The 14,998-nt window shown below is 38.7% G+C and overlaps 1 protein-coding gene across 2 annotated transcripts in view; it reads right to left on the minus strand.

Annotated features, from left to right (window-relative positions):
* rgs6 (regulator of G protein signaling 6) overlaps positions 1-14,998 on the minus strand; it is an 85,465-nt gene that overhangs the window by 1,291 nt on the left and 69,176 nt on the right. For both annotated transcript variants that reach the window (XM_039782912.1, XM_039782911.1), the window contains exons 6-17: positions 13,975-14,026; positions 11,994-12,058; positions 11,677-11,753; positions 10,920-11,001; positions 10,686-10,760; positions 10,246-10,347; positions 9,725-9,786; positions 8,410-8,520; positions 6,579-6,704; positions 2,781-2,967; positions 1,153-1,242; positions 631-684 (exon numbers count right to left, since the gene is read on the minus strand). In XM_039782912.1, the coding sequence (XP_039638846.1) occupies positions 631-684; positions 1,153-1,242; positions 2,781-2,967; positions 6,579-6,704; positions 8,410-8,520; positions 9,725-9,786; positions 10,246-10,347; positions 10,686-10,760; positions 10,920-11,001; positions 11,677-11,753; positions 11,994-12,058; positions 13,975-14,026 (1,083 nt within the window). The remainder of the gene's footprint in view (positions 1-630; positions 685-1,152; positions 1,243-2,780; positions 2,968-6,578; positions 6,705-8,409; positions 8,521-9,724; positions 9,787-10,245; positions 10,348-10,685; positions 10,761-10,919; positions 11,002-11,676; positions 11,754-11,993; positions 12,059-13,974; positions 14,027-14,998) is intronic.

A 14,998-nucleotide genomic window follows, 5' to 3' on the forward strand; every position in this document is an offset into this window, starting at 1 on the left:
CATCGAGGTCAAAGCTTTTCTGTGGATTTTGAAAAAGCAACGTGGAAGGAAAATTTTAAGAAAAAATGTATCAAGTAGTGATGGATAGTTAGTAGGCAACAAATGAAAAAGCAAGCAGCATAGCAAACAAAAGTCCTTACACAGGGACTACATGAATGAAGCCAATAGTGTAGAGCACATGGATGTTATTAATCCTCTTACTTTGTATTTAGCTTGAAATTTACATTCTCAAATCCTCCTATTATACACATTTTATACATTTCATTCCTGCAAGCAATTCTTTGTTCATAGTTATAAAGCTGGACAAATAGTGCAACCTAATACTAAGAAAATGAACATGTCCCCTCAGGGAAAGAGCATAAGTGCAGCAACAATAAAAGTCAGGGTATCAGTTAAAATGTTTGATTAATGAGCACAGGCAATAGTTACAATAAAACGCAAGTACAAATGGATCTAGTAGCTTTCATGATTATAACAGCAATAACTAAAGTAATCCTGAAAAATACTTTATGACTAGTAAACTAATTAAGTCTTTCATTCTGCTGGGATATAATAAAGCAGTGTAGTGTACAACAACTCTTTGTACTTTAATAAATGCAGTTTAAGAGTTAAAAGCAGAGGGACACTCACCACACTGCGAGTGAACTTCTCCAGAGAAGTGCGTCGTCCCTGCTCTGTTTCAGGCTGAAGAGTCCAAGAAAAAGTAAGAAGGGAAAATAAAGGGGGTAGAGTTCAACATTTTAGTGTTCAAAGCTTGTATGTATGTATGTATGTATGTATGTATGTGTATATATATATATATATATATATATATATATATATATGCATGCATCTTGCACACCTCAACAAATGTGTTCACATTAAAGGGTCAGTTCACCAACAGATTGCGATTGTAACTTTCCATTCTAAAATGGTTGTTAGAAGTTGTCAAAGCAATTAATTAATGCAAAAATCATGAATGCTGTACAGCATTTAGTATGGCGTTATTATATACAGAGGCATTCTCGTCTCTTTGATGGCCCTTTACAAAGTGACCATGATAAGTACACTTTAGTTCCTGTGCTACCAATGCCTTGTGCAATCATACAGTTAGTTTATACAAGATATTTACACAGAAATTGACCCGTGGGATGATGACAGACACACGCTTACTTTCTTCCTTGCCATCAGCAGGTCCTGGTACACATTGGAGCGCAGGAAGCGTGTATAGCTGTCACTTTTCATCAGCTTGTAGATGTGGTCCTTAATGGAGAGATAAGAGGCAGGAAAGACAAAGAGAGAGAGAAGACCCATGGGTCTAAATGTTTGCCAGAAATTGTATAAATATGGTTCTGTGCTAATGATGTACATGACTTGCAAACTCAGTCAGAGTAAACTAAACAAGACAGTCACTGAGGAGCACATTGACAACTAACAGGAGAAATACGTTTTTTAAACTTCCCTTTTAAGAGTGTAACAGGAGAGGAAATTTGACAGACGCCACCCAACCCCCAACACTTCTTTCCACCAACCTTATCTATCTCCCAATGAGGCGTATACTCTAGAAATGACTCCAAAATATAAACCCATTAGTGGATATTGATGAAGTGTCTAAGAAAGACAAATGGGGCATACAACAGTGTGGGATAGAGTTTCTGAAGAGGCAGCACTGACACTGATCACCTGAAGAGATATAAATTAAAAGGGTGATAAACCCGCCCTGAGTGGCGCTTAAATTAGCTCCCTGCAGTGTGAGTGAAGGTGGGGGAACTGAGTTTTGTTTTTATTGTATACTCCCTTTTATATACAGGTTGGGCCTACAGTACTCTATGTAGTATGTACTGCATGTGCCTGAGAAATACTGTTCCACAGAAAATGTAAATGATTCGACATTTTGGGAAATGCGTAGCTACAGTCAGCAACCAATTGACTTAGGTTGGTATAAAGTTCGGCTAAGAAATAGTTCTGCATACAACCCCACCTAAAAATACAAATAGTCAATGCAGGTTAGCCGTTTACCCATTTACAGTCTGTATGCTAAGCTGGTCGGTCGGTCGGTTGGTCGTTTGGTCAGACAAGTTGACCTTTCAGCTGACAGGTGGGAATAAGGAAGCTTGGCCCTTGCATCACGAAAAGAGACTCTGCATGGTATTTTAAGTACATGGATTATTTTCTCGCTCTGTCTTTTGAATGTAATTTATAAATGGCAGTTGTAGATATTGTTTTTTCTGTGTGGGTGGATGATGGAGTTAATGAGGTTTTAAAGGGATTTTAGTAACTTTTTGCATACATTTTATTGTGAAATGTTTCATTAAAACTCCCTGCCTCTGGGGTTTTCAGAAGGGTCCACATTAACACGAGGACTACTTTAATATTATTGTTATTACACTACAGTAGAGGCCTGTATAATGAGGATATTTGACTGGTTTGATGACTGATTTCCAAATCTAGTTTTGAAAAACTTGTTAAAAAGGGACAATTCACCGCAGAAGGAAGCATACTCATGGACGATAGGCTCGTTGCTTGTGACAGCAGAGATGTAAAAATTAATGGCTGAGCCGTAACATTAGCTAGCTCAGGTGAGCTAGCAGTATCGGCCGATAACTCCAACACTGGGCAACTCACACCAAAACAATCTAGATTGATAAAACAGCACTATACAAAATGAATACAAAAAATAACACAAGAGGAAAAATAGGTATTTTAGATTTTGGGGTGAACTGTCCCTCTAAAAATACCTGAACTCATGATCTAAATTACTATTCCTCCTCCCTTTCTTCCTGTAGCTTGTGTTTTCTTACCTGTGCGTCCTCATAGCTGTATCGTCCGGGATCTTTCAGGTTCTGGCTTGTGCGTTCGTAGCTGTGGGAGTCTAGGTTGATGGAGCTGGGTGCTCCCTCGGCTAGGAACTCGGCCCAAATGTCTTGTGCCCTCTGTGCCACGTCCTGCTGGGGCATCCTCTTCAGGTCCTGCACTGCCAACCAGAACCTGCAATACAGACCAAATTCACCTCTGATAATTATTTGACTTATAGAGTCTCTAAACAACCTGATTCACATGACTACAATGATCCACAATGCACAGAATGTATTTGTCTGTGGTAATTTATCTGCAAGATTAAAAGTTATTGATGATTAAGCATTTCACACAACAGAATATAACCATCTTTAAAGGTCCCATGACATGGTGCTCTTTGGATACTTTTATATAGACCTTAGAGGTCCCCTAATACTGTATCTGAAGTCTCTTTCCCGAAATTCAGCCTTTGTGCGGAATTACAGCCACTAGAGCCAGTCCTACAATGAGCTTTCCTTAGTATGTGCCATTTCTGTGTCTGTAGCTATTTAGGGGAAGAGAGGGGGGGCAAGGTGGAGGGTGGGGGTGTGGCCTTGACCAACTGCCACTTTGCTCGTTTGAAAGCCATGATGTCTCTCATGGGTGGGCCAAATTCTCTGGGCGGGCAAAGCAGAGAAAGGGGAGGTAACCTTGCTCCTTATGACCTCATAAGGAGCAGATTCCAGATCGGCCCATCTGAGCTTTCATTTTCTCAAAGGCAGAGCAGGATACCCAGGGCTCGGTTTACACCTATCACCATTTCTAGCCACTGGGGGACCATAGGCAGGCTGGGGGAATGCATATTAATGTTAAAGAACCTCATAAAGTGAAATTTTCATGCCATGGGACCTTTAATCGTTAATCGATCATTTCACTTGTTTTTACTGAAAATAGGAAGGATTCAGAAACTTTAAAATTAAGATTTCTTTAAGACAAAATAAGCAGATAAATATCTGTGAATGTAAAACTGTATCGGGCAGTATAGAAATGACTCTTCAAAGACAAAGAGGGAATAAAAAGACTTCAATGGTGGCATTTAACATTTTAAGGCATTCATTTTAGATAATGGACTGGGGCTTTGGGGGGCTTTTTTGGACTTTCATACTAGTAAATATCCAGTATGATATAAAGGGTTATAATAAACTGTGTTAAACACCAGAGGCAGCAGAGAGGCTCAGGCTGACTGCCTCCAATATTAGCTTGTATCTATATTGATCTGTGGACTGGCTCAGATATATAATATAGAGAGAAACCCTCTGGGGTCTGCTTCTCTCTCTCTCTCTATTTCTCACTTGCTGTCACTCTCTCCCTCAGTAGTACTCTTCCAAACGCTCCCTCATAAAAGCAAAAGCAACTAAAGGTCTGGAAAAGAGGAATAAGAGAGAGGGAGAGAGAGGGGTGAGTATAGCCGAGAGATGAGTAGTGATAAGGGTGTATGCTCTCTCGGTCATGTGTAGTGTGTGTGTTACCTTCTTCTGTAGCTTAGAGGTATCAACAACCTCCATGCTATCTCTCACAGTTCATTCCAAGACTGATTCCTAACAGGTCCTCTCTCTCTCTCTCTCTCTCTCTCAGAGATCCTCACCCTTCTTCTCACTCACATACGCATCACAAACACACCAGGTTAGTGCTGCTCTGCTGCATAAAGGCCGAAACACAATGCAAGACCATGAATCTGTACGTCAAAATGAGGGATGAATTTAATAACTGTACTTTGAATCAATAAGCAATACCTCTGAAATCAACAACCTCAAATTACAAGAAGACGACACACACTGCACATTAGTGCACACACACTTAGAGAGACTGGTCATAACTGCTGCGAGGTGCTTTCCTCCACTGTTGATTTATGGGATAATTGTGTGACGATGTTGTGGTTTGCTATCTGTAGGTTATGTTTGAATGCTGTGGGCCTGAATGTGTGTGAATGTGTGCGAGTGTGTATATATTTGCTGTTTTGGGGGTTTATCTCATATGGAAGAGCAGCGATTGATTTTCAACTGTCAAATGAGGAGACGGTGAAAGGATGAATGGATGGATGAATACAGGTCCAATTATCACACCATCATAAACTCCAATGCATATTTCCAAAATTCAGGTTTCTTGTTTATTGACTATCCATACATTTAGAGATTAGAATAAAATTGTAGCTAATAAATACTTTTAGTTTCATTAACTATAGACATCCATGTCATAGTAGGGCTGAGCGATATGGAACAAAAACAGATATCACAATATGTTTTACCAAATACCTCGATGACGATATTGTGGTGATATTGTAGGGTTGACAATTGATGCTTTAAGAAAATATTTGTACTATTAGATTTTAGATAGTGTTAATAATAATGTGGATATCATGACTAAATAGTTAAAGGCAAATAATAGAAAAGCTACAACAGTCTGGTAAGTGCAGAAAATTACATCACTTTACTGTAATGCAGCGCTTAAAACCAGAAAAAAACACTACGATATTACGATATCCAAAATCTAAGACGATATCTAGTCTCATATCACAATATCGAATATTGATCTATTGCCCTGCCCTATGTCATAGAGAATGAAATCTGTATCAGTCAAGAACTACGTACAACATAACTTTCCCTAAAACCACAACTGTCATTTTCACATTTCTGTTGTGTTCAATTCAATTAACAAGATACAAGTTGCTTTATTATTGAACTTTGCAGAGAGCCAGGTTAGGTATTTATATTTACAGTCTTTATGCTCAGCTAGGCTAATTGAAGCCTGGCTCCAGCTCACACACACAGTGGTATTGTGTGAATGTATGAGTTTATTGCCATAATGTGGAACTAATACTTCATCTTCTATTTGTATGCACCACAATTTAATCTGCTGAGTGAAAGAGCTACTAAGGTTGTGAAAACACAAACAAGTAAATAATTTTTTATTCTATTCTAGATACTCACATAGCTCTTTATGGCTCTTTTCTATCAAGTTTCTCAACAGGGATCAGTGAAGTTTTATTTGATTGTTGTAGCTTCCTGTATTTACAGTGTGCAAGTGGGTTGAAACAGTAGGTTGGAAGTGGAACAATAAATAGGGATGCCAAAGAGAAATCTGCGTTTCTGGCTATTTTCAGAGCAGTGAACACTTTTGAATAACAGTTATACTCTGTTCACAATGTCAAAGGAAGATAATACACGAAAAGTGCTGCTGTACAGCTTCAAATTTACAAAGAACCATATGTCAGCATGTTGAATTGTTCTAATGCGGAATAAACTTTCCCTAAAAAATACAACTTTCTTCCATTTACTGACAGAAAACCCTAAACGTAAAATGGGCCACTACCATGTACCACATGATTTTTCTCACTTAAGCCCAGTTCAGACCAAAAATTCACGACTAGTTAGAACTTGCAACTACTTGCAACGTGACATTCCGCAACGTTGCGGAAACGAAAAAACGTTCTATAGATCGTAGCAGACTTTACAAGCTGACTTTTCTATTGGCTGGTGAAACAGGTGACATCCCTTACGTTCTAAAACCAGCCTATGGCGACTTGACCAGCTGAGTAGCAGCGATGCCATCAGCTGGCTTGAGTCGAGCTGAAACGGGCCGGTTCAGACCGCTGCAACTTTCCCCTACAACGTTGTAAAACGGTTTTGCAAATCTTTTGGTCTGAACTGTGCTTTACTGGAGCACAGCATGTTTGGAACAGAAAAGGCAAAAGTGTTCATGAACTGGCAAAAATCACCATAACATAAAAAGGTTGGAGATGGTTACTGCATATCTCATGTGCTCACCGCAGGTTTTCTGAGCTAAACTCTGACTCCAGGAATTTGAGGAAGAGCTCCTGTCCTGAAGGGTCCTTCAGGGCCTCCTCCAGAGAGAAACCCCACTTCTTCATACGCTGTTGACTGGGCTCCTTACTGGGAGAGGATGGGGATGGAGACAGAGACAGAGAGAGACAGAGAGAGAGAGAGGGCAGAAGCAATATAAACATCAACAGAGGTTGAGATTAAACATGTATTAAAGATATACAATTATGGTGGAGAAATGTATGGAAAGCTGACATAAATATAGAGGAAGGGATAAGACTGTAAAACCTAAAATGCGGTCAGTCGTCTAAAAGGGCTGATGTTGATGTGAAATTGGTTGCTGGAAAGCTGAGTAACTTTCATCTGAAATCAATCAATTTTAATCTCCGCAGGGAATATCTTTTTTCCTATCCTGCAATTAATCAATTCAGCTGAAATATGAAACTACATTAGGCACAATGATTAAACGTCTGCTCTATTTAATTCCTGCATAACTCAGGCCAGGATTGCAGAGCCTAGTGCAACTTGCTGAGAGCTGCGACTGCCCTCTCTAAGATATAAAACTTTATTTCATTACGTTCATATCTCTAGATAAGATTTTAATAGATGATGAATAATTTGACATTGTCCAATATGTGTTTGTAACCCATAAACTGAGGTGGATTATTTGATTTGGATTGATCGAGTAAGCTGAATGACCTCTGAATTTTCTTCCCTGCTTCAGAAATTGGCCAATCACTTAAAGGAATTACCTAGATATATCCAGTAAATCACTATTGATTGTACAGCAGGGATCTGATTTATTGTGCCTCTGTTCAAGATAATATTTCTAAAAAGTTTGAATATGTAAGATTTTTATCACTGGTTCTTAGAATTTAATAAAAATCCATACATAAATTACATTTGAACCTTTTTTGCTGGCAAAGTCTGGCAAATTTCGTCATACTGTACATACCTGATGTAATTTAAAAGAGTACTCCACTGATTTAGCAATGCACTCCTATAACATTTTCTGACTCAGGATGGACAGCTTTTCCTTGTCAAAACCTGACACCTAGATTACCCACTATGCAACTTGACCGCTGACAGTTTGGTCGGAGATTCATGGCAGCTAATGTAGCATTAAGGCACTATAGCATCAAGCAGAGATTAGGAACTGGTTACAGAAGTCTGGTAAACTCAGACTTCTCTCTAAATACATGCACCCTCAGATTTTAGCTGACTCGAGTGGCATCACTTGAGGCAATTTATCAGATTTATCACAGCTGCCTTTGGAGCCACAGAATTCTTTTGTAAAACAAAAAGCATATGCAGTAGAATACCCCAAGACCTGTAAACACACTTTGATGGGTAAAATCGGTGGACTTTCCCTTTAAATGTTTGAGCAGCCGAGAATATCGTCAGCCAGAAATCAGAGTAAGGTGACACAAACCATCCCAAAGGGACATTAATGTTATGAAAAAACAAACAATTAAACATAATTTCAGTGTCTAGTAAAAAAATATTTTCCAGTCGACCCTCAAGCATTTTGTAGTAAGGAAAATAGCTTTTATTTTGCCCTAAGCACTAAGCTTGCCAACAGCTTTTATATTGATAATTCTTTCAACAACACAAACACTTAGGTAAAAAATGCAATTACTTCCAATCAGACAACACAGTAGAAAACAATACAACCCAATAACACAACAATCTTTTTCCGTAATCAAAAATAATCAGCACAATAAGGAATATGTCAATATCCAATTGAAAAAGGTCATGGTTGTTATCAAATTCTCTGTACATTCTTAACACTGAAATGTGTGCTCTGGTTTTGTACCTGGCCTCCAGATCCCAGAGGGAGGGATCGTCGCTGGTCCAGGGGTTGGACGGTTCCTGTGCTGTCACAAACTGGTCGTAGTCCATGTACTGTTCAGTGTAGCTTATTAGACTAACACACACACACACACACACACACACACACACACACACACACACACACACACACACACACACACACACACACACACACACACACACACACACACACACACACACACACACGGGCGGGGGAGAGGAGAGGTTGGTTGAAAGCTGGTCAAAAGTTTACAGAAAAAGTTTAACAAGTCACATTTTTGTCACAATTTATTTCGATGAGATCAATAGTTCCTCTGTTTACCTGATATATTTGTGAGCTTTCAGAAGTTGAGTAAATTATGAGAAAAAAAATTGTTAAGCAGGAACATCTGTTCTGATCAAAAGCTCAGATGTGAACCTCATACCTCTCATATCTAATCTGAGATAAATAAGAGTTGAGAGACACAGCGAAGCAGAATGTGCATCAACAGCAGGAAATGTTTTACTGCTCACAGTTTAAACTGCAACTCAAGAATCTATTATAACAGAACGTGGTGTCTCGCCTACACCATGTGAGCCACTGTAGCATCCCTCCATAACATTCACTATGAAGAGTAAACATACTGCAGCTATAATGATAAAAACTTATTTCACATTTGTCATATATTAACTTGTTTTGACAGCAGTTCAATCTGACTGTAACAGCTGGATCTCTGACAGAAAACATTCCCACCTGCAGTAATATGATATATCATATGCTCACTGACCCAAAGAGTGATCATAATTGAAATGTTATTCCTAATGTGAAGTGATTAAAAAAAATAAATGAATGATACTAGTTGTTTTGAATGTTTTTGCCCAGCATGACTGATGTTGTTTGACATGTTGTTTCCTGCACTGTTTGGGTTAATGTCCCAAACTATGCGCTCTGTAGAGCACTAATTAAACTCAGCTCTGTATGTGAAGTCAGGAGGTGAAAGGGCCAGGGAGGCAGAGCAGCGCAGCAGCCAGCAGTAACCATACTTTTTCTGCTCTGCTGGGAAGTAATGGCTGTCCCAAATGACTAAGCAGAAGATGGGACTGTCAGGCAAACAAACAAGAGTGTGTCTGCCAAACAGGAAGAAAAGGGACTAGAAACACATATACATGCATACATATGCTTTGCAACTCTCATGCACTATAAAGAAAGTGGACAATGAAAGAATGCCTGTACAGCTTAATGCAATTCAACACAATAAGCCCATAATATATCTAACATTTGTTAACCATTACTACTTAAATGCCTGAATTCCCTGTACCTTTCAGCAACTTTAGACATCTTCATACGGTGACGATCTAGCTGGGTGTTCAGGAATAAGATCTGAAAGAGGACATGACAGGAATCAGTGTTTGTTTATGCTGGTTTTGTATGCTGCTAACAGCTAACCAAACATAAATGTTTTGCATCTTCTAAAATGTCAGTGTATGATTGTCTTATTGCAGCAAACAAGTATCTTGGCATTACTATGATTAACAAACAGGACCATGTTTACGTTGGTTAGCAGCCTCAGTGGCAATGTTAATGCTACGGTTTCTCATAATACACTTATTTTCCCACAAGCCAGTTGCATCGTTGCGTTTTTAGTTGTCTAGAAAGCTCTTGCTAAATTTGACCTTATAACACATAGTGTAAAATGCAGTGTGTCAATCTCCTCTGCAATGCTTCTGTGGGAATGAAACAAATTGCTTGTGGATGAAACATTACAAAGCACAGTACAGAATTGTTGTTTTTTAATGTGAGTTGATCATTTTGGCAAATTCTTCAAGGACACATTTTTACCTCTTTCTCCACATCCTCCTTGGTGCCTTTTCTGCAGTGGTGCGAAGGAGTATGTATGGGACTCCGAGACTGTGTTCCCTCCTCCACCAAACCATACACTGACTGGGCCGTTTGAACATGATGAGAGGAGAAGTTGGAGAGATAATAGAGAGATACAACGTGTACTTATTTTGTCACAGTGCATATACGGCATGAAAACAGCTGTTAAGAAAGCCCCTGTGTTGTAAAATGAAAGTGATCAATTTCAGTAATTAAAAAATGATTGCTTGTATTAATGTAAATCTTATTAGGAATAGTGTTGCTATAACTGATATAAAGTTATTTGTCAACTTATGTCCGCTGAAATTAAAGTAATCTGTATTTGAATGAATTCAAAGTATTTTTACATTTATTGTAAACAGAGGTTACCAAAGCGTCACCCTTGTAATTGGAACTTATACCTTCTTAACTCTATGAGGGTTCTTCATGCGTCTACATTTCCTGATGTCCATCTCTGTCGTGTTAACACATCCAGGCTGGAGAAAACACAAGCAAAATTTAAAAAACAACAAAAAACAACATTACGGTCAATACTGGGGATTTGAAGAGAGAGCTCTGGAAAGACAAAAAGAGACAGTGTGTGGATGAAAGGGGAGGCAGCAGCTACAATCTCACATGCACAGACAGAGGCTTACCACAGGTCTATGGACGTCCCAGAAGGCTCTCTCCTGGCTGTCAAGGATCTTCCTCTCAGTTTTATCCTTTTTCCTGTCGATCCTGCACATGAGATCATCAGTCAGTGTGAGAATTACAGCATGCAAACTTTTAAACTTTCGTTAAAACTTTTCATGTGTTAATTATTCATATAGAGGACCTCCACATGGTAACCCATTGAAAAATACAACAATATCAAGAACGTGTTCTCTGAACAAAAGAACATTGTTCTGTGTGCTTTTATTTCAAAATGTTGGTCACACAGACCAGAAAGCAATCATTAAAAAGGAGCTGCATGCAATTGGCACGATCATAATGTCTTTAATTGTGGCTTGCAGATGCACACAAGAGTGTGAAGACCATACAGGGGCCCAGTGGGTCATATAGGATTCAGTGTATATACATAAATAAATCAAAGACGGCTCTTGTAAAGGCAGGTATCCATTTATTTATTTATTTATTTTACCTCTTCTGTCTTCATTTTCCAATTTCTATATGTTCCAAAAGCAAATTGATTCATCATGCTATATACCTCAGAAACCTAAAGCCGTAGACCTGCGGTGCCTAGATAAGACTGGACATGCAATGTAAGAAGAATTCCCCTTACAGGAGGGTTAATTGAGTCTGTCAGAAACACTCACTGCTCATATGTATCGTTTATCTTTTACCTTAGGTGTGAATGACATCACTACGTGCATTGTAGTTTCATGAGTTGCCGTGGTAACAGAGTGCACTTACTTGACCTGGGCCTCAGCCTGCATGTAGATAAACTCCCACTTCCTGGCAAAAGCTCTCTGCAGCCTGGCTAGGTTCTCCTGTTGGAGAGAAGACATGGTATGATGTTATGATCAAAAATCTCTAAGGAAAAAATTATATTAAACTAAATCCAATTAAATCTTAAAATATTCTGAGATGCAATTTAGATCTCAGTATCACAGACACACACAAATGAGACCTTTAAGAGGTTGTGTTTTTTTTTTTTTGCCCAAAGCTTGACACACAGATCAATACCAAGACGTTGTGATCTATGTATATAGGAACAATCCAGAACTCACCGCCTCATAATCTGCGAGCTCCAGCCTGGTCTTGTTCTGCATGGTCCGCTTACACAGGTATATAGCTGCGAGAGGGACAGAGAGAATCAAAGACTGGGATTTATCAGTATACAGTACATGCTTCCCTTCATCCATACATCTCTCATATACCTACCTCACCCCTCCTCATCTCCCATGGTATGAAACTATAATCAGTTGTGGAGGCTGCCTGTCCACCTATGTGTTGCTTTAGGATTTTGAGATGGAGTGTGAAGAGGCACTGAGCTCTAAACTCCAGACATGCTGCCTCTGTGACAGGATGAAGGGCACCAAGTGTAGCGGTGATTGACTAATCCTGTCGACTGGTCCTCTCTACTGGAGGGTGTGTTTACACTGCCAGGTCAGTGCTTTTAAAGGCCAGTATATCAACGGACTAAAATCAGGATACTAGTAGATTTATTATTTTCGGGCAATATTTCATATGCATAAAGTTGATTATTTTAATGCCAAATATGTATGTGTTAAAGGTGCAATCATTAAGATTTTCATGAAATCAAACCCCATGTTTTGATATGATTTATGGTCGAAATTCGTTTACAATATCCATTTAATGTTTTTACCACTCTATGAGTTAGTTTCCATTGCTAGTCCGCCATTCCCACATGTGATGCATACACATTTGAATTTCTAAAACAGAATTCAGGTCAAGATGGAAAGCTACAGCTCTTCACTAAAATGATGACATAGTTTTACTGTTAGCAGCTCTTTAGCAAGATGAATCACTAGACCGTGTCAAAAAGAAACTGCTATGTTTTCAGCCTTTGACTGACATTTTTTTTTAAATATTATTTTTGGACTTAAATGAAAACATGAAATTAGAAATGCCCATATAATTTATGAGATGTCAACTGAATGACTGGTTGATAGCCAAATGCTTTAGTTAGTTAAAAGGTCAGTATAGATCATATGCAAACAAACATATTGGTCATATTAGCCCAATTGTGAAATATCTAATTCATTTGTCACATTCCATAGCTTTACCTATTAATCACTATCAAACCTGAGCATGTAAGGTAGAAACTGAGACAATTACAGTATAGTTATTTCTGCATAAAACATTAACATTGTGTGGGGTTGAGTTAAGCTCTACAGCCAAGCTATAAATATTCACTTACAGCTACACAAGTATACTGTATGTATGTTTATTGTCTTTATTTAATTAGATGTAGCTTAATGAAGATGAAAGATGATTTGTAGAAATCATTTTCTAAAGTGCTGTTTTGGGAATGAAATTGGTCCCTAGATTAGGTCTGAATACAGAGGAGTACATCTTACAGTTATGTATGGTTAATTGTATTATGCTGATTTTGGAAGTGTAGAATGCACTCAACTTTGGCCTCATGAGCACTTGCTGTGAATTAAATGTATTGACGGAGTACCTGTGAAATAATGTAGTTGAGACATTGATACTGATACCAGCTCTATCAACACTCCCTCAGATACAACATAGTCTTTTTGTGCCATTCAATGGTACTCCGTATTTCCATTGAAAAACTATTCTAGGATAATCAATTCTATTTCAGTTAAATTTTATTTATAGTATCAAATCATAACTGCTAAGAGTTATCTTGTGACACTTTACAGATAGAGTAGGTCTAGACCACACTCTATAATTTACAAAGCCCCAACAATTCTATTAATTCCCCCAAGAGCATGCATTAGCAGTGGCTAATGCGAGAGTGGCGAGGAGAAAATCCCTTTTAGGAAGAAACCTCAGCAGACCCAGGCTCTATAGGCGGTGTCTGACGGTGCCGGTTGGGGATGTGATGAACAGTGGCAATAATAGTCACAGTAAAGAGAATGGAACAGTGACTACAAATGGTAGTCATCAATTTGATGAAAAAGCATTGATCATTTAAACATGGAGGAAGACATGTTATAAGAAGGGGTTTAACACAAAAATGTGTAAGAAAAAAACAAAATGTCAATGTATCCCTCTTACCATAGTCTGTGTTCTCAGGCTCCCAACAGTTGGATGGCCAGAAATACGGTGCCTGACAGCAAAACAGAAGTGAATAGTCAAAAGATATGGATCAATTGGCAGTATTTCAAAGAGAGTCAAAAACTATGCAGGCAAATGTACACTTTCCAAACATTCCCACAAAACAGAGACTGTTGTTTTGCCTCTGAGACACAGCAGTGCACATGATTGCCTTGCACCACTGTGTGAGCAATCAAAATAAAACATTTTTTATCAGTATTGAACAGATTCAGAAAAGCTGACTCATAAAACTTTTCCCCTATTAAGAGGCATCCTGGGGTGTTGCAGAGACGTGGGAGTTTTGCAGCAACACAATAAAAAGAGTAGCGATGAAAGCTGCAAAACAAACAATGGGAATGCAGAATAATAAAGCCAGCAGGCAAAGAACAAACACTGATATGATTGTTATTTGACATAGCTTGCAGGGTATTTGAATCACAGTTTTAAAAAGAGAAATTTTACACAGTGTTAATTGTTAATTGTTTTGATTTCCCTTCTCTGGGTTTCTCTTGGCCTCGCACTTAATTTGCCTGGAAAATGTAACGCTAATGAATGGTGATTATCTTTATCAAGCTTCAATGGCAAACGGCCGTGCTCCTCCTCCTCTTTGTTTTCTCTTCCACTTCACTTTGAAGGAGAATCAAGGTCAAAGCAGAGTCATGTGCACTGTCGTCTGGTTTAATTAAACTGTTCCTCCAGCTCCGGTGGGGACTCAGCCCTCCAACAAGACTCCGTGGAAAGGAAGGAAGATGCTACACAGAGATCATTCTAATCTCGCCAACGGTCCGCCTTGCCGTTCCCCACTGAGGAATGTGAAAACATTGTTTTTCGATTTTTAATTAGGAACTTCTGGATAAAATAGTCTGGCATAATTAATCTCTGACTTTAACCCAACTGTTTTATCTGTGAACAGTGAAGGAGGAGTAAAATGTCAGCACGCTTTTCTTTTGGTCCCTTGATGAGTCTTTAATTCTAGTGCACTACT

The sequence above is a fragment of the Perca fluviatilis genome, chromosome 18 (assembly GCF_010015445.1).
Source record: "Perca fluviatilis chromosome 18, GENO_Pfluv_1.0, whole genome shotgun sequence".
In the NCBI taxonomy this organism is placed as follows: domain Eukaryota; kingdom Metazoa; phylum Chordata; class Actinopteri; order Perciformes; family Percidae; genus Perca; species Perca fluviatilis.